The sequence below is a fragment of the Cyanistes caeruleus genome, chromosome 1 (genome assembly GCF_971803275.1).
Source record: "Cyanistes caeruleus chromosome 1, bCyaCae1.hap1.1, whole genome shotgun sequence".
Lineage (NCBI taxonomy): Eukaryota > Metazoa > Chordata > Aves > Passeriformes > Paridae > Cyanistes > Cyanistes caeruleus.
Genome location: NC_141701.1, coordinates 106,724,728 through 106,752,552, shown reverse-complemented (window position 1 = coordinate 106,752,552; position 27,825 = coordinate 106,724,728). Strand labels below are relative to the sequence as shown.

At 35.7% G+C, this 27,825-nt stretch overlaps 1 protein-coding gene across 19 annotated transcripts in view; it reads left to right on the top strand.

The window, feature by feature from the left end:
• BBS9 (Bardet-Biedl syndrome 9) overlaps positions 1 to 27,825 on the top strand; it is a 291,318-nt gene that overhangs the window by 191,196 nt on the left and 72,297 nt on the right. The window contains exon 23 of one of the 19 annotated variants that reach the window (XM_086847651.1): positions 9,057 to 9,088. The exons of the other annotated variants lie outside the window; for them this stretch is intronic. Within the exon in view, the coding sequence (XP_086703777.1) occupies positions 9,057 to 9,079 (23 nt within the window). The 3' untranslated portion in view covers positions 9,080 to 9,088. The remainder of the gene's footprint in view (positions 1 to 9,056; positions 9,089 to 27,825) is intronic. 19 annotated transcript variants of the gene reach the window in all.

The following is a 27,825-nucleotide window of genomic DNA, read 5'->3' as shown; positions in this document are numbered from 1 at the left end:
TTTGCTTCAGTTAGAGATGTGTTATTTTTTAGGGGCTAACAGTCATTCTGGAGAAGGGAAGTTCTTGGAAAAGGCATCAGAGCTCAGGTTTAGCATCTTGTGGCACACTTCATATGTCAGATGATGGAGAGGTTATAGTACCACTTCTTAGCTGTATTTCCCTGGTTATGTCCCTCCTATGAGTTACAGAGATTAAAAAACTCCCCAAAGTTCTTCAGGGGCTGTATTTGTTTTTAATGGCAAGGAAAGGCTGCCAGTTTCCTCATAAAGATCCACCTATTCCCTTTATCTCCCAGAGATATTGGCCACTTCTCTAGATTTTCTAAAACAGCTTATTCTTTCCTTCATGTTTGATAATGATGTAATTTGAGTGACACATGAAATAGAAAACAAAAGACTTCCTTCTATGTGTGACAAATGCTGAGACTTTCAGCCTCTTGCCTCAAAATTTGTTCAGTGTATTTTTGATAAAGTGGAATGCAGGAGAAAAAGCTTGCTTAAAGTCTCATCTAATTCTAATGTCATCACATTTTGTAAAATTAAGTTCAGATTTTGGTCAGGTTGAATAATTTTTTACTAGTATATATTTTATCAGATGTCAATTGGATATTGGATGGTCTTCATTCCAACCAAAGGAAATATTGCTGAATTGTCTACATTTTGTCATTGGTATGATTCTGTAAGGCTTAGTTTTACTTAAAATTATTATATTTATCTAGTAACTCCTCCTGCAGTTGTGAATTTTTTGAATTTATTTTCAACTGTTACTCCAGTGGTTGAAAACAGTAGCAGCCACATAAAAAGAGAATAAGTACCTTTTTACTGGCTAATAATTATGAGAAAATCACATTTTATAGTCTAATACTTATTATGCAAATGAATGGGTTCCAGATTTTTCAACTATCTCTCTTCGTAATGGCATTTAAATCACTGAAGCTTTTAGGATTTTATGATGGAGTAGCCACATGTGTACCCAATTCATTAGTCACCTCTTTTAATGTGATAATTGTGATGTTCAGACTGCTGAAGTGAATGGTTTCCAGAATGTGTTTTAATATCAGTGGACTATTATACTGAGTAGGAATGCATTTATGCATGTGATTATTTCATGCACCAAGCAGGAATTTAAAGGTGTTAACAGTCCTTTTGTATGTGTAGGCTCTTCTTATACCTATTGCCATCACACTATGAATATTAAGTATATTCTCACATGTTTGTAGGATCCATTATACCTGGAATTATTGGCTCTAACACAGATAAAAGTATTTGACACTAATCTTTGTGTTGCATTGCTTTTCTACTGTCTGGAATTTTCTGAGTTCTTTGGTGGTTCTGAACTCTGGTATTAACTGTTTGAAAAAATAACTATGTCACAGGCAGAAGGAATTCATATAGACCGAAAAGGTGAGCCTTTAAATATGATGAATTTTCTTATGTTGATGAGTAACCACCCAATACCACCTGATAGTGAATTCTTCACCATGCCTAGTGACAACTTCATAATAGAGTTCCAGTCTATTTGCCTGCTTATGATGGGATTTTATTTTATTTTTTTTAGTTACTAGTGTCAGCTTTCATTGAAAAAATAATTAAAGCAGGGAAGTATTTAATGGAAATTTAACCTGAGTCACGCTGTTCACGACAACACAGTCTGTTTAAATGTCATGAGTGACGGATTAGGAGATTTACACTGGCTGTTGCTTTTCACTCAATGGTCAAAATAGAACAAGCTCAAGAAGAAGGGTAGCAGGAAAACCAATTAAGCTCCTGTTAAAGTCATTGGTTGAACTGAGACTTGCAAGGCAGCTTCTCAGAATTTACCGCATACTTTCATAAATGATATTGTGTTGACATTCAGTTTCTCAGAAGTTCCAAGTGTTCCTTGGCTTTCCTTTAGGCCTCACTGCTATTTGTAGCTCCTGCAGAGCTTTTAAAGCTTTCCATAGGGAATGTGTGTATCTACACTTTATGCATACTGGCTTCAGATTGTGAGCTCCTTGCATATACTTTTATCACACTGCAAATTTCATTTCTATTGGAAAACTATTTGCATCCTTGCCTCTTTTTCTGAGACTTTTTCTGAGTAGAATTCCAGGCTCATGGCACAGTGCTAGCAGTGAAAAAATTTTGCATTCTGAGAGAAAAGATGGGTAGGTCTAGAGAACAGGTCCATCCAGTTATATTGTGAAACTTATAACCTTTTCAAAGACAAACATCTTTGTTGGAAAAATGGCTTAAACTTCATTCTTATTTTTTTCCCAGTGTTGAGTTCTAAACAACCTACTGCCCTTTTTAAGAAATGTTTCTGTTGATTACAATTTTCATCAGAACTGAACAGATCATAAAGTGAAGATGACCAAGGGTCATCTGCTTGATGAACAGCCACTTGAAAAAAGGTTACTTCTCTCCCGAGTAGTTTAGAGAGAAGGAAAAACTCAGAGCAATGTGGTAATTGGAGGAAAAGAACAGGAATCCTGGATATGTAATAGAGACTTCATTTGTACCTACTGAACTCACCGGAAGGGGAGGGAGACGGAGGCTGTGAAGATCATACAGATAATTTATTGATTACTTTGGTGTGTAAAACTCTTTCACTAAACAAAGGATAGTTGTTTTTATAGCTCTTGCAAATTCTTTTATCATTCATTTAAACAGTGAAGCTCTTGGAAGACTATACTTTAGCAAATCTGTGGATGCTGAAGTTTAGGCCTCTGATTCTTCAGAAAAGTTAGTTATCTACACTCAAGAAATGTCCTAGGGGTAAGAAAGAAAATGTAGTATAAAGGAAAGCTTAAAGGAACTGAGTCCAATGGTGGGACTTCTTGTAAATTAATGAGCAAGGTAGCAGTGAGTGTTTACCCTCAGCATTAGGTGTCTTTGTTTTCTACAAATTCTTGCACATCTGACTTACCCATGCAGTGGCCTGGCAGCACTGCCTATGATATCCATTGGATATAAATGTTCCCAGAAAAATGTAGGATATTAGATGCAGAAGCATATTTGATTACAAACTATTAATTTCCCTTATTTCAGGCTAGGCTGTGTTTTTAAAGCAATGATTCTTAATGTGGTGTCATTTCCTTTTTAGGGCACTTTCTGTGTATGACTAGACAATATATTTGGTGCTATCAATGTCTAAATAATGCAGACATTGATGCATTCAAAGTATAATATATATAGGTAAAGAAATGCCTCCAACAACTCCACTGTACCTTGAAACTTGAGTTTACCTTGAGGCTTCATGGGATTTAGAGGTTCCTTTTAGACCTAGATTCACAATTAGAGGATACCTTGCATCTTTTGCTTGTTTTAGGAAGCTGAATATCTTTACAGCTGTTAGAAAAATAAATAATGCTTCTCTTCTACAAAAACTGCTACAGGGAATTGCAGGTGTGTGAGGGATTTGTGTTTGGGTATGACAGGCTTTTTTTGTTGCTGTTCTTAGGTTGTTTTGTTTGTTTAATTTATAATAATTTAGAGATGAGTTTATTAACTGGCAAGTGGAGAGGAGTTATATTTTGTACTCATTATTTTTTATCCCAGTGTCTTAGAAACTGCATTTGACATTCTTAAATACATGGATTTTGATGGTATTTTAACTTCAGTGTGTAGTTGGTTACTGTTTGTTACAAATTTTTGTTGTGAGGGATGAAAAAGTTATTTGTGTGCATTCTTCCTTAGTTATAATTTATTGTCATGTTATAAAGCTGTTCTCAAATTTGGGATGCAAAAGTTTGCTCCTGTCATATTTTGACAGTCTGCTTATTTCAGTCAGCTGATCTATGGCTAATACAATGTTTTTCAGTCACCAAGCATGTATCATTCTTACAGTTTTACTCTCCCTCCCTGTGCGATTTTTAATAAGTAATTTTAGCAGAGGATGGTATGTTTTAACAGACCTACACTTGATTATTAAATATATAACTCTTATTATTAAATATATAAACTCTTGGATAAATATAACTTGCTCCAGATAGACTGTTACTTTCTAGCCGAATGTCTTGCTTTTTATTACTTCTTTCCAAGATAAAATAATTCTTAAATAAGTCACCCCTTTGCCATCTACAAAGCACAGTGATGCTCTTAAACAGCTTTCTAGTAAGATTCATTCAGATCAAGTATAGTTTTAAGATGAATTTTGGTAACTTATGAAATTACTGCCAGCAACACCATGTAACTGGTGCCTATAATAACTGGGAAATTTCTTTCAGTAATGCACTCCAAAAATAGGTTACTAATGTGGTTCTTTTACTTACTAACAAGTATTAATGTATCTTTTCAGTCCCTGCTATTTGAAAGTAGGTATTAATTCTGAGTAGTAAATTGCATTCAGTACTAAGATCTACAGCAATCCCAACAGCACATTGTTCATGGTATGGTGTCTTTGAATTCAGCATAATTTTATCCCCCACTGTTCACTGGCCAATATTGCCCTGAACAGTGCAGATTCCTATCAATTTTAGTAGGGTACCTTCAAATATTAATATACTTACAATACTAAATATTAACTATGTATTTTGTAGTTTAAGATGATATTTTATTTTTTATTATAAATATTTATCTATTTTTAGTCCCACCTGTTGGATAGGAAATTTCAACCTGTGTTTGCAATGAGCTGAAAAACCTAAATGTGAGGATGAAAGAACTAATCTGTAAAAGACCCTCTGAGTAACTCATAAAGTATAGCTGAGAGCACCTCAGGAACTAGTCCCAGCACGCCACAGAGGAACTAGGATTGGCTAAAGTAAGTGTATGTACTTAAGACTACTGGAAACTGCTAAACTGGGGGTGCATTAGGATAAATAGATAAAATTAGTCAAGTGACTGCTTGAGACAGCTGATCTGTCAGGCAAAGGCAAGTTTATATTGCTTTTATATTTCTTACAGAGGTGATGTGGTCATTAATCAATAGTTGTCTTGCTAGATTTAAAGGTAAAGGGTGGCCCTAACAACGTTAAATGAAGGGCTGTGGTTGAAGCATCCTTTAATAAATAACAAGATTTTGCACTTACATTGCAAAATGCCTTTCATCTAAGCAGGATAGAGATTTATAGAGGTGGGTATGTTATGCTGCATTCATTTTAGTACAGAAAGAGCTGAAGTATAATAAGTTTGAAATTTACCCAAGGTCATGCAGAAAGTCAGGATCAGAAGTAAGCTTTGGGGTTCAAAATATTTTCTTAAAAGCTGTACTTCAAGTCAAACAAGCATAGCTATTCTTTGAGAATTGAAAAGAGCTGTATGACTGGTAATTCTACTGCCTCTTGCTGCTCTTGTATAATTGCTGACCAGTGGGACTGCTTATGGAGTAATACCTCATACCAGGGCTGAGAGCTTCCTTTCCTGAAGTAGGTTGGAGCACCTTCCCTTTGATGCAACACATCTAGGGTCTCACCAAAATGTGAGTATGATTAGGATAATCTACCTGCTCCATGACCTTTGGAAGCTGCTGCTGAATTTTTAATTGAGCAAGATCTGTAAAGTTAGAAAGCTTATCCCTTGATAAGAAGATCATTTACAGAACCCTGACATTGTGTTGTTTTCTCTGCAGAATGCATTCAGGTGAACAGTGATTTCGAGTGCTGTTCTAATGGACTTTTCTCCTGAGTTATAATTTTTTTTGAAAATACAAATTAACAGCATGTATGATATATTACTCCCATTTATTGACATGCAAGAGCATGTCAGTGCTGTATCTTAGAATGGTTTTGCAAATAATCAGTTACTTTAAACTGTATTGTGCTCAGAGTTGGGTGTGTGTTGTGAGATCACTTAAACTGGGGGGAAGAGATTTTAAAGGCACCAGCTTAATTTTGTTTTCAAGCTCTCACTGCTTTTAATTTCTTTCTCAAAAATCTTGTTGTACCTTAGGAATCATGGCAGCTGAAAATATGGTACAATAAATGCTGAATTTGTTTTAATATAAAAAAACCTTCATACATGAGAAAATAATGAAATATTACGGAATGTTTGGCATGACTTTCATACTAGAAGGTCACATCGTACCACAAATAGTATATTTTATTAAGTCATATTCTTATCAGGTGTGTAAAATGAGATTTTAATTAAAATGTTTCCAGAAACTGAATTCTGGATAGTTGAGTTTTTTCTGACCTCATGGATACATTGTAATCAAAGATATTTGCATTAGCATGGCTAGTGATTCTGTTCAGTTGGGTATTTCCAAAACAGGTACAATGCAGAGGATAAAGATGATAAAGTCCAAGAACCAAGTTTCAAATGTTTTTCTATATTTGGTATTAGCATCACTTGGCAAACACCTTGCTAAGGGCATTGGTTTTGGTCTCACGGTCTGACACTGATCTTTTCTTACTGGAATCTTAGGTCCTGCTGTTCTAGGCAATCTGAGGACCTGAATGATGTTGCAGTAGATTTCAGAAAGATCTTTTTTGTCATGTGTAGCAGTTCACAATTATATGGTTTGTCTCTATAAAATCTAAATCCACATCTTTCTTGTGGCTAAGTATGCTAATGTTGAGAGTGTTTTCAGAATCATGGAGCATGAGTTTGAGGGTCTATTTGGTTTTCTTTGTCAAGTAAACTCAGAAAATGCACACATTTGCAAATTATAGCATAAAATATCTATGTGTCTCTGCTGTCCAGTATCCCCACACTTCAGTTCAGAGCTAGAAATGGTAACGTGCAGAGGCAGTTAAAAGATTTTTAAAACAAGCCTGTGTCTTTATTTACCTGATTTGACTAATTCTAGTGCCAAGAAGTTGAATGCAGTTCTGATTATATTACTCGTCTTGATTACACTTCTATTCAGTTTTCTCTTCCTCGCTGCTGTGTTCCTTATATTAACTCAAATTAAAATACCCCATGCATCTTGATTCTGCTTATATGTACACTCAAGATGACTTTTTTTCAGAAAGACTCTTTGGTATATGCTTACATCAATTCAGTAATAATCTCTGCTTGAGAGACCTAAGAGAATTTTACTCCACTTCATGAAAACTTGATCCTATATATTTTTAGCTAATATGAGTTTTGCCTTTGATTATTATTGTGAGTAAGATAGTGGTCAAACTTACTTTTTTTCAATCTGTCTTGGGCCATTGCTTCCCCTTCTCTTCCACTAGTTTTCCATATGCTGTCACAGACTATAAAGCTACTTCCTTGGTTTTGCTTTATGTTAGTTGCAAAATTCCACTGTTGAGTGTTCACTCTGTTATCCGTGTTCTTGTGGAAACATCTCTTAACATACACATTAAAATTATTTCCTAGCACTAATAAAGCACCAGGATAGAAGGGGCCTTTGTATGAACTTAGACTTGTTGCAAAGAGCATGCCACAAGGAAAAGTTTAAAAGCCCTATAGGAACCTATAGACGAGAGAGGATATTAATTAAATGTATTTTTTGGAGTAGTGCTTTCCTTGGGGAGTAAGACTGAGGACCAGTTCCATCGAGTTACACTAGGGATTAATTTGGCCTGATGTCTTTGATGTCAAAAAACTGGGGACAAACTCATTTCTTTGGTATCTGCTTTGAAGAAGAAAATATATAAGGGTGAGGCAGCGAGTTTACATATTGCCAGAGACTGTGTGGATGTGGTTCTGAAACAGTCTGTCTGCTGACACTGTATTAGATTTCTGGTCCTGTTCTGTGCATGAAAGCAGTGGATATTTTAACTACTTTTTTTCCTTTTTTTTTTCACATACATGTCTCTAAGTGCTACAGAATGGGCAATATTTCAAAATGTACATTATTAAGACAGAAGTACTATTTTTAACAAGTAAATTAGCAAAAATCTAAAATTAAAGTCAGCAACACTAGCCAGATTTCTGAGGAGAAGTGAAGCTATTGGAACAGGCAAGGGGAAAATTCTCTGCAACTGGAAAATTGCTATATTCCTGAGGCAAAGCCTTACTGATAAAGGGTTAATTAAACTGACCCCTTGGTGACAGTGAAAGCCCTTGTAAAATTTGATTGTTGATCTGTAACCTTACTCCCTTTACAGACAACAGCCCCTGCATAAACTTATATATTCCTTGTGAAAACTTTAACAATAGATATTGTAAAACAAATACATAATGCTGCAGTGTTTTCCTTCAGGAAGAAAAAAGTATGGTGGTTGTAAATAGTTTAACTCTTAAAGATTTTCTGCTCTTTAGGACTATGACTGACATGGTGTGTGTACAGTGACAGCTTAAATAGGTATAAAATCATCTGTGTATTAGGATGAAATTGGAGATGTAGAAGGCAAAGCTTTCTCAGTAATAAAGTGAAAAGTGCTTCTCTTTGTGCCATGTCTCTATTCAGTCTTAGAAATTTTGTCCAGAATCAGTCTCCCCTGTAGACCTGATAAATAGAAAGTCAGTTTAACAGAGATGTAATATTTTCAGTCATTATTGTGTAAACTGGAAGTTTTGCACAAGTCTAAGTCCTTGTACTAAATTCCCATATGCTCTAACAGTCAACCTGGGAAGGAACTTTTATGGGAAGATTTGTATTTTTTGTATGGGTTGTATTTTTCTTCTCGCTGTTAAAAAGTCTAAATGGGAAAAGTAGTAAAGTAGAAACAGGCTCTTTAGGGTTACCTGTTAGTTGTTTTTGATTTGGTGGTGTGTTTTTGTTTGGTTTCTTTTTCACTCAAATGCTTCTTTACTGTGCAATTAAGGTTGCAACATGTGAAGGAAGATAATATAAAGCTTTTTTTTTTTGCTTTTTTTTTTTTTTTTTAAGGAGGGCTTGTTTGTAGGCTGATCAAAGGAACAAATGTACACTTGTTTATTATTTGATAGCTACATTAAAAATCACTAATAAACAGGTTAAGAGTGTGAATACTCATCCTGACTAATACTGGGGTTTGAGGCATTAAAACATAGTCATTTCCTGAGCTGTGAAAATCTTCCAGCTGTCTTACACTTTTGTAAGTGTTTATTGTCTTCAGACCACAGAAATGCGTAAGGTGAAATTCTGTTTTATTTAGATACAACCATGCTCAGTATAACTTTAAGCATTCCTTTTACTTATTATTTACTTAGTATTTACTTTTGAAGCTTCTACCCAGAAATTTTATCTGTATTTTCAGATACCTGTGGTCATCAGAAATGAGATTTTCAGGTTTGTCATTGTGTCGTCTTGTTGATTGTGCTTCATTTACTGCTTTATTTTGTTCTGGCTATGTTGAAAAGTATAATTTCAGCTGCAAGCTGTAGCAAGTTTATACATATATTTCTGTCTTAGCCAAAATAAATTTTTATTTTATGATCCATAGCTCAGAGTTTAATTTAAAAAAAATATAAAAATTAATTATAGCAGTGCATCATACACATCTCTTTCAATTCCCTTTTTATTAGCACTGATGATTTCAATCACTGAAGTAATTTTCTGTCTTTCCATCAAAGCATCAAAAGTGCCTGATCAAATCAGACTTCTGTAGTGAGAAGGATATCAACTGTAAAAGTAATGTTTGGCCATCTAGAATATCTCATAAGATAATGAGGCAGTAGCTTCATTCTCCTGAACTCTGATTATGAGACAGGACCCTTACTGACAGTTTGACCTGATTAGAAACTATTTAAGTTTGTTCATTATGTTAAGCATAGAGATCTACTTTCCTATTAAAGTATGGGATTGCATTAATTTCCTTTGGTCTCTCTCTAAAAAAAAAAATGGTGAAAGAAAGTGTCAGTGGTATTTAAGTGGAATCAAATGGACCTATTTGATATTGATATTAATTTTACTTTGCAATGATTAAGGCACTAAAGCGGTGTTTTGGCTGAGTTTATTGCTATGTATTAGTAAAGAAAGAACTTTTAAGTATTTTCCAGGGTATTATAAATATGCTATTACATTTGCAGAGTTAAAAAATTATTTTTATTCACATTCAGGAACAATTTTAATTTTGTAGTCATGAAGCTTTGAATTTGCATAACACAGTAGAATCCTGATTGGAATTTAGCCAAATGATTACTTGGGTTCCAAGTCATTGCAGCAATGCAAACTTCAACTGCAAAAGGTACCTTAGCAAAATCTGTGGCTCTAAAGTATTGGATTTACTATTAACTAAATTGTTTAACATCAATGAATAAATTAGTTACTCAGGGTGGTAGTCTATTAAGTAATAAATAATGTAGTTATGGAATTTTAGTTTGTGAAAGGTTATAACGAGTGGTAAGTGATCTTGTATACAATGTATCTGTTTTCCTTATGAACAGCTAAACCATAATTGATGGGTCTGTGCTTGTGTTGGAGGTTACATTTGCATAGTTTGCATGAACAGTCTTTTAGAAGACTTGGGTGAAGGATACAGAAAAATCCCTTATTATGGGATTTTATAAATTGATTCCAAGTCATAAACAACTTATTTTGTGACACTAAATTCACTGAGTACTTACTAAAGAATCCATGTGATTTACTACATTGTCTATTTAACAGTGTATTCCAAAGAAAAGGAAAATAAGACACAGCAATGGTCAGATTCCTTCATGCCGTATTGCCATGGTATGTCTGTAATTTATTTCAGAAACTGAATCAAAGGATATATAGTTATTTTAATTTATGTCCTCTGAGGTTGTCAGCCCAAAGTTGCTAGTTGTTTTCTAGTGTCCAGGCTTCTAATGCAAAATTCTTTAAAATTTAATAATAATTAAGGCCTAAAATTTCCAAAGATATAACTCTGTGTTCTAAATATGTCTCAAGACATTAATGGAAGTCGATGTCAGTTCTGAATCTTTCCATAGAAATCTGAGAGGAATGTAATTAAATATGATAGAAGTGTCAGAAAGGTCTGTCAAAGTCTTTGTATATTTTTTATGGTGTTGATTTCTTGCCCACTGGTACACTGATGAAAGACATCAAGATCCCTATACCCGGTGGTACTGAATGCGATCCCATATGAAATGAACAATTTGAATTATTCTAATTATTCTTCAATTCATGATCTGTTTAATCATCATGGAGATAATGTCATAATGAAACGTAAGAAATACATGGAATTGCTTATGCTTTTTGTATGAAGCTAGTGGGGCTTTCAAATATCTGAAGACTTAAATTCTGTAATAATAACAGCCAAACCAACACTTTGAAGCAGATGATTTAATGCTTTTAACTCTTAGATGCTGCAGAAAAAGCAAATGCCTGACAATAATTTGAGTATTTTTTTATTCAGTTAATTTTCCCAATAAAACTTCAATGTTGGGTAAAAAAAACATTATAATTTTGTCTTGTAATGTCTTGTCAGTGCTTCTTGTCATTCAGCTGTTTAAGAAAATTAGCCAATTATTTTTGACAACCTGCAGAACAGGTCTTTGCATGTATGTCTTCTTGAAAAAAAGATGATGAATTTGTTATGACTGACCCTGAGAAGTAGGTTTTGTGTTAAAATATTTATAAGGAAGAAGGCTGGTTTACCATAGAAACTATGCTTGGGGAAAAAAGATGGCTGTCAGGGTGAGGAGTACATGTTTTTCTACTAGCTGCTTTTCTTTGTAACCTCTGGACAGACCTACCACAGGCAAACAGGAAATGCCAAAATGTAGCAGGTTAGCTAGAAGAAAGGGTGAACAGTTGGTTGTTTCTGGATTTGTAATCCATAGTTATCACTGGAATCAATGTAGGATCCAATGATTTATCTTACTAAACTTAGCAATGAATTTTATAGCAGCTTCTCTCCAAATCAATACTTTCCCCCCATGATTCATAAGGAATATTGTAGTAATAAATGGAGAGGATGCATTTCTCAGTTACTGATTTTAAAAAGCAAGGAAGGGTATTGTTCAAGGGTGCTCTTGCCCATCTGCACTGACAATTCAGTTTTTCTTGTAGGTAAGTGGAGTTTTGTGCTCTCTAACCAGCTTGCTTGTGAAACAATTCAGTCTGATTATACTTTCCTTGGGAATGAGACCCAACTCTTGGGTTGTTTTCAAAGTAGAAGCTATTCCATTCCTCTGCTTACAGAAGTTGCCTTTAAGCAGTCTAATCTTACTTAACTGCATTCATAATTGTGTAATTTGCATCAGCACAGAATAAGCTTGTTTTACTGATAGTTTGTAGTGCTTTCCCAAAACATACCTTCAAGCTTGCTATCAATACAACATTTTGGTTAAGATCTTGCTGTCTGGTTATTAAAGGTACTTTGGAAAATAAATTCTTCAGATGTACAAAATAGTTGTTTTATCTGGAAATTGTATTAATACATCTCAAGCAAGTTGCATTGTCATATGAAATTAGTGACAGCTTAGCACTTAGTGTGCTAGTAGTTCAACTCGCTGCTCTACTAGTTCCAGTTTGCAAGATGGCACAGATAAAAAACCTCAAGTAGACAAGCTCAAACAACATATATTGATTTTAAAATGGTGAGAGGTAATTCTTATTGCTAATTGCTCTGTATACCAAGCAAATTATATGTCCCAAAAGCAGGAACTGATACTTTGAAGTTCTGTAAGCCAATGGAAATGCTCCTTATTGATGCTTGTGGCTCAAGATTCAGACCTTTTCTTGTTTTCCATTTCTTTTTCAATTCCTCCTGGAAGAAGCCTTTCTCTGACATTAAAGAAAGAGGATGACAGTTAATTTGATGGAATACAATTCCTTACAGGAAATCATTGTACTGAGGAGTAGCAGCATAAAAGCAGAAAAGAGAGTAAAATATTGGGATACCCCTCTGTGAAAGAGGGGCATTGTATTTTAGATATTTATGGCTGAGAATTAAGCCTAATACCGTCTTAAAAAGAAAATGAAGTATTCTACAGACTTTGTGTCTTTCTTGTGACCATTCATTTGTTTCATTTTATTGGTTTTTAATGTTTTTGCTCTTTGGAATTTTTGTACAAACATCATGGCGAAGTCAAACATATTCAAATAAAACCTAATAAATCTGACAGAAAAATATTGTATAACAGTTCCATTTAGATGGTGAGAACTCTGCCATTAAAGACTCCTATGGCTTTTTTATTACTTTATTTTTTAATGTTTGGTTCCTAGCTTCTATAAATTATGCATGTTGGCTTTTCATTAACATAGACGGCAAACATAATTCATTGCAAAGAATTTTTTGGTCACACATGATTGAGAAGTTCAGAAAGACCAAAACCACTTAGCTTTGTGGAAGGAACAAAACTGTATTTCATGTGAAGGCTCCAGATCCCTGATTTTTAATATTGATTTCCCCTCCCCAGTTTCACAAAACTTCAGGAATGCTGATACATTACACAAGGACATTTTGTAACTGCTGGAACTTGACAAGGAGCCCACAGAGTGATGTTAACCTCTTCCTAAAAAAGGAAGTAATTGTTGCATTGCTTTTTGTATATAATAGGACTCATGCATTGCAATAATTATTTTTGCCTACAAAAGGGTTTAAGGCACTTTTTCCTTTCCAAAGACATTATATTGGTTGAGAGAGAAGATGAAGATACTGATAAACAGAAGAGATCAAGATGACAGCAAATAAGGCAAGCTTTGTTATAGCAAGCTTGGTAAGGTTTTCTGGGGTTTTGGTGTTTTAGTCTGAAAAAGTCCTATATATTCATAAGACTTCCAATGAAAAGTGTGACATGAGAAAATAATGACTGAGATGTATGAAGGCAAAGGTGGTGTTTTTTAAAATGCAGCAATGGAGAAGGATTAAATTTCATAGTGCTGAAACAGAGTTTTCTCTACTGTGAATATAGAAAGTAGTGTACAGCGTGAACCTGGTGTATGGGTGGTCCAAAGTGAGGAAGAACCCAAGCAGGTTCATAGAGTGATTTTAGTACTTTGTTTAATAGAATAGTTATAGCAGGAATTTGTCCACAGATACTGCAAGCTAGAGAAAATGAGAAGTAAAATATGAAAAGTTGGTGTAGATTTTGATACTTCTATCTGACAATTTATTTTTTGAATAACAAAACTATTATGAGAACATTCTAGTCCTTTGCATGCAGGAGATCTATTATTTCTAAGCTATACCTGCTCTCTTAACAAAATGGTATTGAAATATAGTTCTTGGTTAAACAAACACTCTAAAACCAGTATATACTGACAGATATTGATATAAATACAGTATAAATAAACTGTATACTCAGAAGAGGATATCCCTTATCTTAGGAGTTCATAATAGTATCAGGCCATAGGCCGTGAGGTTTATGTCCTTTTTAATAGTCCATTATCTTAGTATTTCTGATTAATAGCTACATTTAGATTAATTCAAGTAATTGTATTAAAAAACCCAAAAAAACCCATTAAAAAACCCAAACAAGCAAACCCACTGTCAAAAATCTCAAGCAAACATGAAAATATACACATGGACAATACTGTTCAGTTTTGGTCCCTTCCACTACAAGGAAGATGTCAGTAAAATTGTCTAAGAACAACAGTGGACTATGAAGTGGAGAGCTGGAGGTTTTCTCTTAAGAGGAGTAGAGGCGATGGGACTTGTTTAGCCTGGACAAGAGGATGCTTAGTATGGACCTTGAATGTAGTTTGCCAGTATTAAAGAGGAGTTTTTGAGAGGAAAGAGCCTGGTTTTCACAGAGCTGCAAGGCAGGAGAGGATACAATGGTTGTAAATTGAAACCAGAGAGGTTCCCAAATTACATAAAAGGAAAAAAACCCAACAACTTCTCATGATGATGACGTTAAAACTTTGGTATAGGCTTCTAAGTGAAACTGTGGCATCTCCTTCCTTGGAGGTGTCAGGCCTAGAAAGATTAGGTAAAACCCTGAGAAACCTGATCTGAATTCAGTGTTGACCCTGTTTGGAGCAGAAGATTTGATTTAGACTATTTTATTCAGTTATTGTATGAATCAGAAGAATGAAAAGTCTCACACTGTCTTGGTATTGATTTAGTATGTAACTGAAATACAATTCGTGTGCCACTGGATAAGAGAAGTCTAAAAGACATGAAATAGCAATTACAATTTAGAAAGTGCAAAATAGCAGGAGATGCTTTCTCCTTACATGTTTGTGTTAGTTTTTGTGTTTAATATGCCTAGGTTTTACTTTGCAGGTGCCTACTGCAATCTTTCCATTGTTATATTTGTTTTAGAATCACCTATCTCCAAATGTGCTCCTCTTTTTTTCCTGAATTAAGTCAGTGCAGATTGTCTCATTGTAAGGCTTGACTTAAGTATCGCACTATCATTTAAATAATTAGAAATAATGTTTTATATGGGTAATATTTGAATGCTAACTGCAGAAACTTACATTGTGTCTCATCAATTTGTCCTACAAAATTCCTGGCAACTGTCAACAGAATTCAGTGCACTGAGATGGTATTTAAGTAACTGAAATTGAAATAAATCATGAGATTCATTCTTGCTAGTAACTCAGTATGTTGCAATCTTGTGTAAAAGTGAGTATGAGATTTGTTACTTTTACAATGAATTATCTCAAAAAAAAGGCAGTCTGTGTAAGTAAAATTTAAAAGGTAACCCTTCACAGTAAACAGACCAAATTCTGTTCTGTAAATTCAGATTACCAACAACCTGTCTTATCCTCCAGATTTACATGGGTGATTTTATGAAACTGTAAATTACAGGATCTTCAACAAAATCTCTGTTAATCTACTTTTGAAACTGATTCCAAATTAGGAGGCCAAAACTGAAAATAATTATTTTGAAGTTAAATGTGACTCAAACCAAAATTTTTATAAAAATTAAGGTAGACAGAATAATTAGTTATTCAGTTGAAAGTTTTTAAGCTCCTGCACTATTTTGACAGACAGGGTAGGAAATCCACAGGGGTAAAACAGTGTGTCGAGGCACGTGTAAGTAATCTTATATACTTTATTTTTGAAAAGCGGCTGAAAGTGAATAGGCATAACAGGGCATTTCCTCCATGTTAGTTATGGAGGCCAATGGGCCACTGGTTCTCTGTAAATCTAACCCCCTTTGCTCAAACATAAAGCTGGCTGAAAGGTGAAAGGCAGAGGAAGCACAGGTAACTTACACAGGTGTCTCTTGAGCTTATTCCCTAGTTTGCCAAGTGGTTTTATGTGGGGCTTAACTGCTGCAAGAACCTTGCAGCAGTTTTGTACATTTCAGCTAATGGCTTTTCTAGAGGGGATTAGAAATGTTGTCAGATACTGGATTGGATCCCACACCTTGGAAAGTGGTCAAAGCATAGTACTGTGAAAGCTGGCTAATGATAGTCCTATGAGCTATCAGATATAAAAAATACCCATGTTTTCTGAAATATCAAGGTCGGGAAAGGGAAGTTATTGGGTCAAGAGTGAAATGCAATGCATGGGATGGGTTTTGTAATTGCTGGCTATGTGTATTGACCTTTTCCAGTTTTCTTCTGAATAGCTGATGCCCTGTGAACTGGATAAAATGTTCATAGTTAAAAGAAAGTGGCCCCTAAAAGAAAGTAAATCCCTCAAATTCCATAAAAGATGATAAATGAATGGCTCAGAGTGATATATTCACCATGTGTTTCACTTAAGTCTCTGCAGTATTGGGAAATAGTATTTGGCATGGCCATGCTCTCGTCATAAAACAAGTAAATCAAAATCTTTCTTCAGAACAACCACTGAACTGTATTTGCAATCAATTAAAATTGGCATCTCTACTGCCTTCATATTGATCTTAAATGTCTGAGTCTGATAAAAAGTTATATTGCAAGCCTTTTCTTACCTCACCACCTGCAGTTTCTAACCAGAAGTTCATTTCTCAGAGGCTGGTTGTAGCTTTGAAGGTAGCTTCAAAGAAGCTTGAGTAAGGCAGGCAGGGAAATATTTCCCTTGGGAAAAGGGGACCTAAAATATAGCTAGATGAAGAGATGGGTGTTCTGCCTGTGATCCTGCTTTGTATCCAGAACTTTCATAGTACATTAAAGAAACTGGTTTATGACTCCTCTCAAGGAAGTTAAGGAACTGTTCCAGTACAAACATCGTTGGTGTTACCGTGTTCACTGATTAATATCTATAGCTTTTAAAGTTTTATAATGTAATTATTATATAAAACCCTGTAGAATGTCAGGCTTTCCCCAGTGGTTTATAGGATCTTTGTCTACAAATCTATTTCTTAACAATAATGTCATATATATATATGTACACACACATATGCACACACACTTGTATATATTCTATTAATTTTAATTTAACCTTCTTGTGGTAAGAAGCATGACTGAAATTGATAAATGTGAAATGGTAACTTGGAACAATGTTATATGTGTTCCTAGAATGCTTTTGATTGCAGGCACACAGAATACTGCGGCTGCAGTTTTTTGTGTATCAGTACTAAAAATGTTAACTTGAACTGAACCATTTCACGTGCCTAATCCATAGCAGCTGTAATGGTCAGTGAAACTATGTCTGTAAACCACTTCTATTGGCATTCTGAGCTTCTTTTAGTATTGATTTAATTTTAGTCAACCACTCAAACTTTAACCAGAGTAAGCTGGTGCCAGTTTAAGCATTAATGACATATGTATTCTGTATTCTTCGGAAACCTCACACAATTGCAGATTTCACTTGCCTATATGACCACTTTGTAACTAATCAGACCAGACGTGCCACTACAGAGAAACCACAAACACAGCAGTATGCACTGATAGATATTAATACAGTCCAGTCTGTTAACAAAGTGAACAATTGCCCAAATAATGATTTCCTGCTGTGGACTTTTTATGCTTTGTTTGTTAAATCCTATTTTCCTTCCTACTTTCCTGTTGACTACAGCAGAACTGAATTTTATTTAAGCCAACTTGCACTGGGTCAGCAAAACTCTTCACCTTTGTGGAGGAAAAGTTAACTCATTGAAGGCTGTGTGGATTTGAACATATCTTATTGGTGCACTGAGCTCCCACCCACAACCAAAGGGAAGGGGTGAACAGTGCTTTATGAAATGTGGGAGAAATGAGGAGCTGAGGGACATATTTGCTAATGTGTTTAAGGCAAAGCCAGAGTTCACTGGACCATGATTTGCTGTTTTCACTTTCTAATTGTTCATTCTTTTCTTTTCTTAGTGTTTGCTCATTGCTGTAGTGATGTAGCAAAAAGTTGTGCTAAATATATTGAATAAAATATTAGCAGTGGCTGCTAGCATAAACATCACTACAAAACCCGAAGGTATAGCAGGAATTAATCCTGTGGAATATCATATCACTAAAGTGCATGGCAACAGCTCCTCAGCATATTCATTCAGCTGCTAACATGGGGATACTGGAAGTAAGGTAATTTATGACATAATTTAGAGAAATATATGTCTAAATAGGTTTATATAATGATATGCAGAAAGAAACTTTGCTGTTGTCTAGAAGGGAAATAATATACTAACATTCAAGTGTTTGCATACAATGTAATTCTGTGAAAATTTTTAGGTCATTAATTAACATTGCTGCTTGCTACCTTTACAGTTAGAATAACAACCAGTCCAGTAGCCTTTGAAACTTTGAGTCGTTGCAAGAAATGTTTTGTATGGAATAACTTTCTTGCAAGAAAAGGAAAAAGAAAGGTCAGAGGGTTATGTTTTTTGATCAAGAAGGCTCAGTCAAAACTTGATAACTTTTGTTCACCTTCCTCTTTTGTAATTTCATCCATGGGTAATTTTTTTCTAATAAATGACAAGTGCCACACAACTTGTTCAATTTTATACTTTTTTATTTCAGTTTTATATTTTTTTTATACTCTTAAAATATTAGGCCCACAGGGATGCCAATGGTGTTTATTGTCAGAATTAATCATCAGCAGATAAGTGATAAAATATGTTTTTACCTTTGTGTTTTCTTCTGTTTTGCACACTCTAAAATCTATTGTGTGCATGTAATCAGTTAACTAAAGATTCCATACTATCACTTTAAATCCTTAATTGCTACACAGGCTTTCAGTTTAAAAGCCATGTTTTACCAAAGTGGGAAATTGTCACAGTGGTAGATAGAAAATACTACATTTAAAGCAGTAAATAAGTGTTGAAAGTTGCATTTTCTGTGAAGGAAAGTTTCATTCTGTGGCTTTCTCCTATCTTCCAAACCACCCAAGATATCTGAATTATATTCATGTTTTCCCCATTTTTATGTACTTTCATCTACTCAGGTGTTGGGACATGCAACAAAGGAAAGCTCATTGATTATCTAGGAGAAAAGGGTCTGAACCTAAGCCTCCCAAAACTGCTTTCAATAGATCAACATTTACATATGTCATTGATGTCATGTTTCCTGTATCCTTTCATTTTAGAGCCATTTGGAGTGTGGAAGGGCATGCAGGCATTTGTTTATGAATGCTGGGGTAAAACATACTTCCTATTGGTCAAGTTGATCACCCCAGAATTAAGAAAATGTGTTTGCTCCACCTCTACAATATAGAAAAGGAAAAACAACAACAACAACAAAAAAAAGCTTCCAAAGCATTTAACTGTCATTTAAGAACACCTGCCAAGTACAGATGCTTTGTGCAGGTGTAATATCCCACTGTTATTAGTTTCTTTGGAGGAATCCCTGAATCAGTTTCTGTCCTTCAACCACAGTTGATGTGCTTGTTTCTCTGCCTTATTTCCTGTCCCAGAAATGATGCTAACTCCTTGACACACAGTGTCTTAAACAAACTTTCACAGTATTTTGCAAGAAGCAACTGTGTAAATGAGGATTTTTCCATGCTCATTCTACAGATTTGAGCATAAGCATTTTCTAGATTCATTTGTCAGTAAAATGGTCAGTGATGCAAGTAATGGTAATTAGAAGTATGTAGGCAGGGAGAAGCTAAAGCAGACACATTACATGAATTAGATAAATATAAGGAGGAATTAAGGACCAAAATATAGAATTTACCTAACTTGAATCTCACACTTAGTATGCTAGACCATGATATTTTTATGATGTGTTTTATACTTAATGGAAGTCAAATTCACTAATTACAGGAACATATTGGGGAAAATTCAGGTATAACCTGAATCACTGCCTTGACTCTGAAAAGCTGAGTTTTTCCAAACACTGATGTCTATGATTTCTTTTCATTTGAAGTTCAAAGGAATAGGAAGATGATCAATGATCAATAATATTTCAGAATAAAATAACTTCATGTATCTTCTCTGGTTTGTGGGCAAAAAAAGGCTAAGAACCTATTTTACAGATCTTTGTAAATAGCTCTGACGTTTTAGATTTCCGGAATGCAGAGTTCATGAATCTTCAAAGCCTAATAGTTCTTTTGTTAAAACTTTACTATTATGGGAATTATTCTTCTGTATTGAAAAACACAGCTTCTGTATATGAATATAGAGCAATTTTTTTTTTTTAAGTATCAAGACAAGGCAGTTGATGACATAAGCATCTGGATTTTTTTCTGAGGTAAATAAGCAATGATAATGTCTTTTGTATATATTACAAGACATCCAAATGCTGCTTTGGATCATCACAAAATATTTCAGTGGAGCTGAAAAGGTGCAAGTTTGTGTTCCACCACCAGCTGCTGTGCTGCCAACCACATGATTTCCAAAATTTTCCAAAGTTTTGAGAAAAGCAGAATCAGTGCCAGGTTACCAGTATCTAACCAAAACCATTTGTGGTGTGATATTGGACCAGTGTTTGCTTATCAGGGAACTCTGAAGGAATTTGGTTAGAGAGGCAGCTACTTAGGACCTGATATGAAGGTCAGATTTCATTGTGATCCATAGAATGGGGAAAAAAAATTAATTTCTTATACAAGACAAATTATGTTAGTGCATTTTTATTGTGCAAATAATGGCAAAGAATGTTTGGCTTGAAGTTTCTTTGTTATGTTTCTATTTTATCATGTTTGGTTTAAGCCAAAATTTGTGCATCTGTCTCAGAGCTGTGATTACAGTCAACCTGTTTAATTAAAATGTAGCACCCAAATCCCCTCATTGTCTAATGAGGTAAAAATTTACTACCATCACTCTAGAATAAACTGTTTGTATAAAGCAACATCATTGATTTAACATGGATTATCATAAAATTAACAAAAGAAGTTGCAGTCCAAAAATTTGATGTCCAAATGGGTTTAGGAAAGAGAAATTAGAAGGTCACTAGGAGGTCTGATGTCCTGTCCAAGAAGGCACTGAGGCAGGCATGTAAACATGCTTGCATTTCCTACTCTGAGTTGCAGAACAAGCATAAGTCATCTCCAGTAATCCTGCTAATACATCCTGCCCTGGGCATGCTAAACTGCTTGACTATTCTGCTCCTGTTCTTTTTGAGGAGACATTTAGATCTTGAATCACGTAATTTTTTACTTTGAATTCACAGACTCCTGTCCTCAGCAGCTGGTAAGCCATATGATATTTTTCCTGGCAGGAAATGCTTACTCGGTCCTGGTTTGTTTTCTGTATGGTTTTGTATAATGAGCCTTGTGAGATGGAGCAAAGGATTTTGTATGTTTGTCTAGACTGGCTGTGACACTGTGAATGGTCCTGTTTCTCTTGTTACTTGTTGGTTGTCCATGTAAAGATATTTTTGTGTTATATTTCTGAAGAAATAGCTTTTATCAAAAAGAAGCAAGACCTTATTAAGTCTTGGCTCCAGTCACAACTCAAGTATTATAATACACAAGTTCCTCACATCTCCCTGTAATACACTTGAAGCAGTTTTGTTGGCAATATCCAAAGCTGAGAAATAGCCTTGTAAAGGCTTGGCAATCCTTAGTGAGGCCATGGGTGACGCAAATTACTTGAGAGACACATCTGACCTGTATCCAGAATGAATAAGAGAAAGTAATTTTTTCCTATTTAGATGCTGGAAAAGGTATAAACATACACTTCTTTTTTTTTTTTTTTCTTTCTCCTTTTAAATATGATCAAATTTATGACCTTCAATTTCTAGAAGCCTGGTTTTGTATCTGTATTGTTTCTCTGATGGAAGAGGATAAATAAAGTGTAAATTATCTTTGATTGTGGCACTTATATTTGAAGAGGGAAATTAGGACTTTCTCCTTAAATTAATTCTGCCAACAAGGAGGCAACAAGATGACCTGAATCTCAGATTTCATTATCCACAATGGAAATATGGTTATCTTTTTTCCTTTGATTGTTAAAAGGATGTTGGGGAGGGTTATGTGTGATTCTATAACTCTTCTGTTTCCTTTTTTGTTGAAGAATTGTTATTGTTCCCTGCTGCCCTTGCAAATAAGTTCAATGGTCAGTAGACATGTGCAACCTGATAGATGAGGAATGAAAAATAATCCTTCACCTTAGTTTTCTTTATCATAGGCCTTTCTTGTGTGTGACACAGCAAAACAGATAACCCGAAATTTTATAGAAGTCCTTCTTCTACTTGTTGCCAACATTTGGATGTGACAAACATTTTGGGGTGGCTTTAAATTGTTTCCTGGAAGCTTTGGGAGCAGTGAGGACTAAGCATATTTTTCAGCTTACTTGGGTACTAAGATTTAAAGATTCCTCCTGAAAATGTTGCAGTTGACATTGCTTGTTCCTATTTATGATGAGGTAATTTGTAATGTGATTGTTAATATCTGGTTAAAAAGCTCTGAAAGGTCTCAATAGGGTTTATACCCATGTAGAGATTAGTTCTTTTTCTGAAGTGTGATAGAGTTCAAAATTGATCAATCCCGACCAGAGAAGGAATTAAGCAAGCAATGGGTACTACAATTGTGCATTTATTGAGAATTTTTAGTAGCATATACGTGCAGCTTTCCTGGCGAGTGGTAAGTTGGTTACCTCTCACTTGCTTGGACATGTTTCTTCAGGTTGTCTGACAAGAAGTTACCACCTTGCTTGATGTTTCCCTGACCCATTCCAAGAAAATCTTTGCAGAATGATTGCACAGAAAATAATTCCAAGATTTCAGCAATTATGACTGACCACAGAGGACAGGCTTATTTTTGTCCCTATTTTAATGTGGAGCTAGAATTATGGAGCCAGTTTATTTCTGCAACAAACATCAAGAGTAGATTTTTTTTTTTCTCCTGTTCTCTTTTCTTGCTGGGGTTTTGTAGCTGGAATTTCTACATTTTTATATTTTTATTCACCTACTGGAAAAAAAAAAGAAAAAGGAAAAGCCACACTAACCTGCCTGTGACATTTAGAGATGAAAGCATTTGGTGCCAGCAGCAACCAGGCATGATCACTGCAGTGAACCAGTTTATTAAACTCGTGCCGGAATCCAGCTGGCACAGTGAACAGTGACTCAACTTCTCCCTGTGGCAAGACATCAGCACACACTCGCTGCCTGCCACCTTCGCTGGCTCGGGTGGTCAAATAAAACTACTTCTCCTGGACCAGGTCTGAGACCTATAGCACATTTTAATGGCCTGACAGAAGGCACGAGCGACTTGGTGTGTCTGGCACTGTTACTTCGACACTGGGGGCTGGATTTTTACTTCACAGAAGCGCCGTGGTAGTGTAAAGTAATTTGAGATGAGCTGCCTGGCTTAATCCAACTAAAAGCATTCATAAGTGTGATTCTGGTTTGAATATATCTGTTCTCTCTTTTTCTTGGCTGCTAGCCAGTAAGTTTCCATTTTCCATTATGCCTTTTCTGATACAACCATATCAAGATACATGTTCATCTTCCAACTCTGTTCATCTCTTTGCCTTTGGCCATCATGACCAGAGGTAGCTGGTGACCTGCAAATCTTATCCCATAGAAGCAGTTGATGATGTTCCTGTCCATTTGTTTCTATTTGATTCTGCTGTCACCATTCACTTGCTGCAAATCTGCTGCTTGATATTTGTATTTGGCTTTTGAAGCTTAGTTTGAAAAAAGAGAGGCAGGAATTGAGCATAGTCCTAAAGAAAGAGACGCGATATTGTGTCGCTTGATCATAGAGAAAGCACCTGAGCTCAACTGATCCTTCTTCACGTGGAGTTTTGTTACCTTCTGACCTGGCTTTGAACTTGTCTTTCATAGTTGTCACTATGTTTTTGCAGGCTAATCAGCCTGGGTGGATGTATATGCAGGAGTTTCCTGGAATCCTAAAGTATGGTTTTGTCAAATTTTGAAATTTTGAATACCTGAGATAGGAAGGACAGACAATGCATAGTGGCTAATGCTCATGTTACCACATTCAGTCAAATGATGGCTGAACATGCAGACACTTGAGCTGATCACTTATCTGTAGAGTCATGTGGAGAAAACAAACCCTCCTGAAATTCTGTGGGTTTTACATGTTAAGAAATGCAAGCTTATTTTTGGGTAGGTGACATGAATTTTTTTTTAGTTTGTGGTGTGTTACTTTGTTCCCAGTGTATAAAATCAGTTTCAACATATATTTAATGTTTTACATAAAGGTGGGGATGTGGCTAAAAGTAGTGTAGTATAAAATTCTGAGTTCTAGTTTTTCAAAACATAACAACAATAATAATAATCTTTAGTAATAATTTTTTTTAAAGTGTGTACAGAGATGAGGTATGTATATTTGAAGTTATATCTCTTGATCTTTCTGGCAATGCAATCCAGAGTCTATGTTGATTTGAAAAGAACAGTCAAAAGCTGATTACATGGCTTCCCATAGTTTGAAGTTGGGTTAAAAGAGGTATATAAATATTATTTTTCCCCATGCGTGATTTTATACCATACATGAAATCTTAGTTTACTGTAATTACTCTCTAAAAATTGGTTGAAGACAATACTGATTATAGAATTTGTCATAATTTCTTATAGTGAAAGAAACAAGAGTATATAACAATGGGTATAAGCTTTTGAAATAATCCTGCTTTGCTGTGTATTCTGTGTTCTTCTGTTTGTACTCACTCATGTAACTGCGGGAATGGGAATGAGTGTAGCAGGAATGGCTCATGATATGTATATCAGTTCTTGTAACAAGAAAAACTGAAAAGTAGGTGGAAGTTCCCTGTTTCTGCAGCAAACTGGTAAAGTCTACTTCTGGCACACTGTCGCTGTCAACATTGTTTATTCTAAACTACAAGGCAGGATGCTGTGGTTATCAGGAAATTCCAGCAGTTTTCACAGCTGGACATTTCCCACAGGGGTTACAAGGAAACTTAAATTGTTCGTGTCTAGACCAAGCTGTAGCCACCAGCTATTGCTGGGAAAAATCTTCTAAATGCCAGTGAGGTCCTGTGTACTCCATCCATTTCTGTCTCATGGTTGAAACATGAGGATGGCTTTGCTGATAGCTGAGGAGTGCAGATTGAGTTGCAATCTTCCCTTTCCCAGCTCCACCCTCCTGTCACCCTCCTGTAGAGCTACTTACAGGTATGTGCAGTGCCAAGAGCAGAAAGATTCACTTAGTGTAGCTATATCCTGTAGCATCCTACCCTAATAGATGTTTTTTTCCACAGGACTGAGAGCTCAGATATGAATGTGTATTGAGTCATACCCTTGAAATTGGAGTGTTTATGAGGAGGGCTGAGGTCAGTGTGGATGAAGGGGCAGACGGTGGTATAAGTTGTTGTTGTTGTGCTGTTGAAGGTCTTAGTTTGCACCAGCATAGGATCTGCCTATAAAGTGCTTTGCAAAAGTCAAGCAGAATTTCAATAATTCTCACCAACAGCCATCTAGTTCATTGTGGAAAACTGGATGATTTCATAAATCAGGAGGAGAAACTGCTTAAGAAGCCATTGGGAATCATGCGTCACCAAAACATACTCCGTTAATTTGCTCTGACAGGCCTGTTGGCTGTGGTTGTTTATAGTGTTTAAGTGCACTGGAATTTGTTTCATAGGCTGTGACCCTGTTATAGTAGGTGCTGTATAAACGGAGGGCAGCCTGGCAGCCTGTGCCCGAGCTTTCAGTCAGAAAACAAAGCATAAGGGAGGAAGTGGAAATAGAGAAGACAATGAAATACAAGGGGACAGCATTAATATGCATGCAAAGCAGTGATTTCAGCATGCTTTAAGCCTTACTATTCTACTGTTGAATTACTACTTCATTTTGGGGGAGGTGGTAAAAGCTCAGTTCCGATAATGCTTCTGGGAAAATTGTGCTTTGGAAGCCATAAAATGCCTAATGTGTCCTGGACTGGGAGGTTAAAAGAGGAAAATCACCAACAACCTGGCATTTTAATATTCTAGGAGGAGCACAGTGTGGGTTTTATTCAGTTTTACAAAAAGGAACTGATTCCTGTAACCTGTTTCTTCAAAAAATGGTGTGTCCTCTAGGCTGGCACTGGAGAAGGTAAATGCACACGTGCTTTGCTCAGATATACATGCTGCCTAAATCCTAGTAAGACACCAATAGCTGTTACTACAAACTTTTGTTTATTATTTAAGCTCTTCTTAATTGCACTGTGGAGAAACTTGACTCCATCAAATCATTAGGTAACCTAAATTCCACTCACCACATCTTAACCTTGTGTTTTAAGCTTAGATGTTTCTGTAGGTTTATGCCATAGATAGTGGTGCAGGAACACAGGTGGAACTAGCTCTGTCTGCTTTCATGTATAGTAGTATAATGCCTAAGATAGTTTGATCCTTGCCTTTAAGCTTCACATATTAGGGACCTGAGAATTTTATTTTCCTTACTGGAGAATGGTAATACAGAATCTCTGTGTGCACCTGCTGTGCAGAGAAGGCCATATTTGCCATCTGAGCTTAGGTGTTCCCCTTTAGTCTCAATTCTAGTGTTACACAGTCACAGCCTTTAAGAGAAAACTTTGAGACATCCTAGGCTCACTCACCTGAAATATGGAAAACTAAACATGCTGCCTGGTCCATGGGGCTTATTGACCTCACCTGCCTCTATAATGTTGATGTGACTAGTGCTGATAAGAAAGGAGGCATTGAAGGAGCTTGACCTCATTGCTGCTGGGCAGGCAGGCTGTACAAATAGCCTGAACTCAGAAAAAGAAAAATATGAAATTCTAGGTCCTGAAAACAGCTTGTGCTTTGATGATCTCCAGCCTCAGCATAACATAGACCACAGACAGGCAGGATTTTCAGATTAGTGAGACGTTCTGTGGGTGGGATGAAATGGCACAGAGAAACGTATGTTTCTGTTCTGTGAAAGTATGATCATATTATATAAATGTATTAATTCATAGCTTATTATTTAGTTCTGTAAACTTTGTAAAATACTTTACATAATACCATAAAATGTTTTTGCTTAGCAGTAGGAGACTCAGGGCCATCTCTTTCTGCTAAAGCTGTGCTAAGGTACTGGTAAGCCTGTCTGCCTTTTGATATACTTGCAGAGTTAGGACGGGTGGGATTAATGAAATGGCAATATGTGTTGTTTTACTTTATGGACTATCTAAGGGATATCATTAAATGTAACTTTCCTGAGCCCTTCTATGTATTTTTTTGCTTACTGTGGTAGTGAAGGATAACTCATACCCTTTATTGCAGAGAAATGTAATGCAAGATTCTTTTGTCTCATGGATGAGAAAAACATATAAATCAACTGGATATAAGAGAAGGTTTTGTTCTCTAATTAAGTCATCCTTTCTCATGTTTTTACACAAATAAAGCATTTTCATTTTCATTCAGGCTAGTGATTTATGGATTTGGCACTCTGTACTGATGCTGTAGGAGCTCTGAGATGTTCATTGTTAGGCTCAAACTGTTTCAATAATTCTGTTGCTTTCTGTCTCCATGTGTAATTTTCAGTCAAAGATTTACAGTTATGCACCCCATGGATCCTCATATTAAATTGTATCATCTGCAAAAACGGATACAAATGAGTCCCTTGGCTATTTTCTTCATAGTTGCAAAGCCTGCGCATGGACAGCACACAAGAATACTCCTATTGATGTAAGAGCCAAGCCAGTTATTGCCACTGTCTGTAGGTTCACTTTTTGTACAATTGATTGTAGGATAACATTATCCTTGCTCAGTTTTGTCCTTTAATATGTCATAGAAAGCTATGAAAAGCAGATAGATCTGTGCTGCAGAAACACTTGCAGAAAGTTCTATGCTATGTTGGTTAGAAGGCCAACATCTTTCTCAAGTGCACTTAATGTGATTAATTTTTTTTTATGGTCAACTTCAATAGTCACCATATGTTGA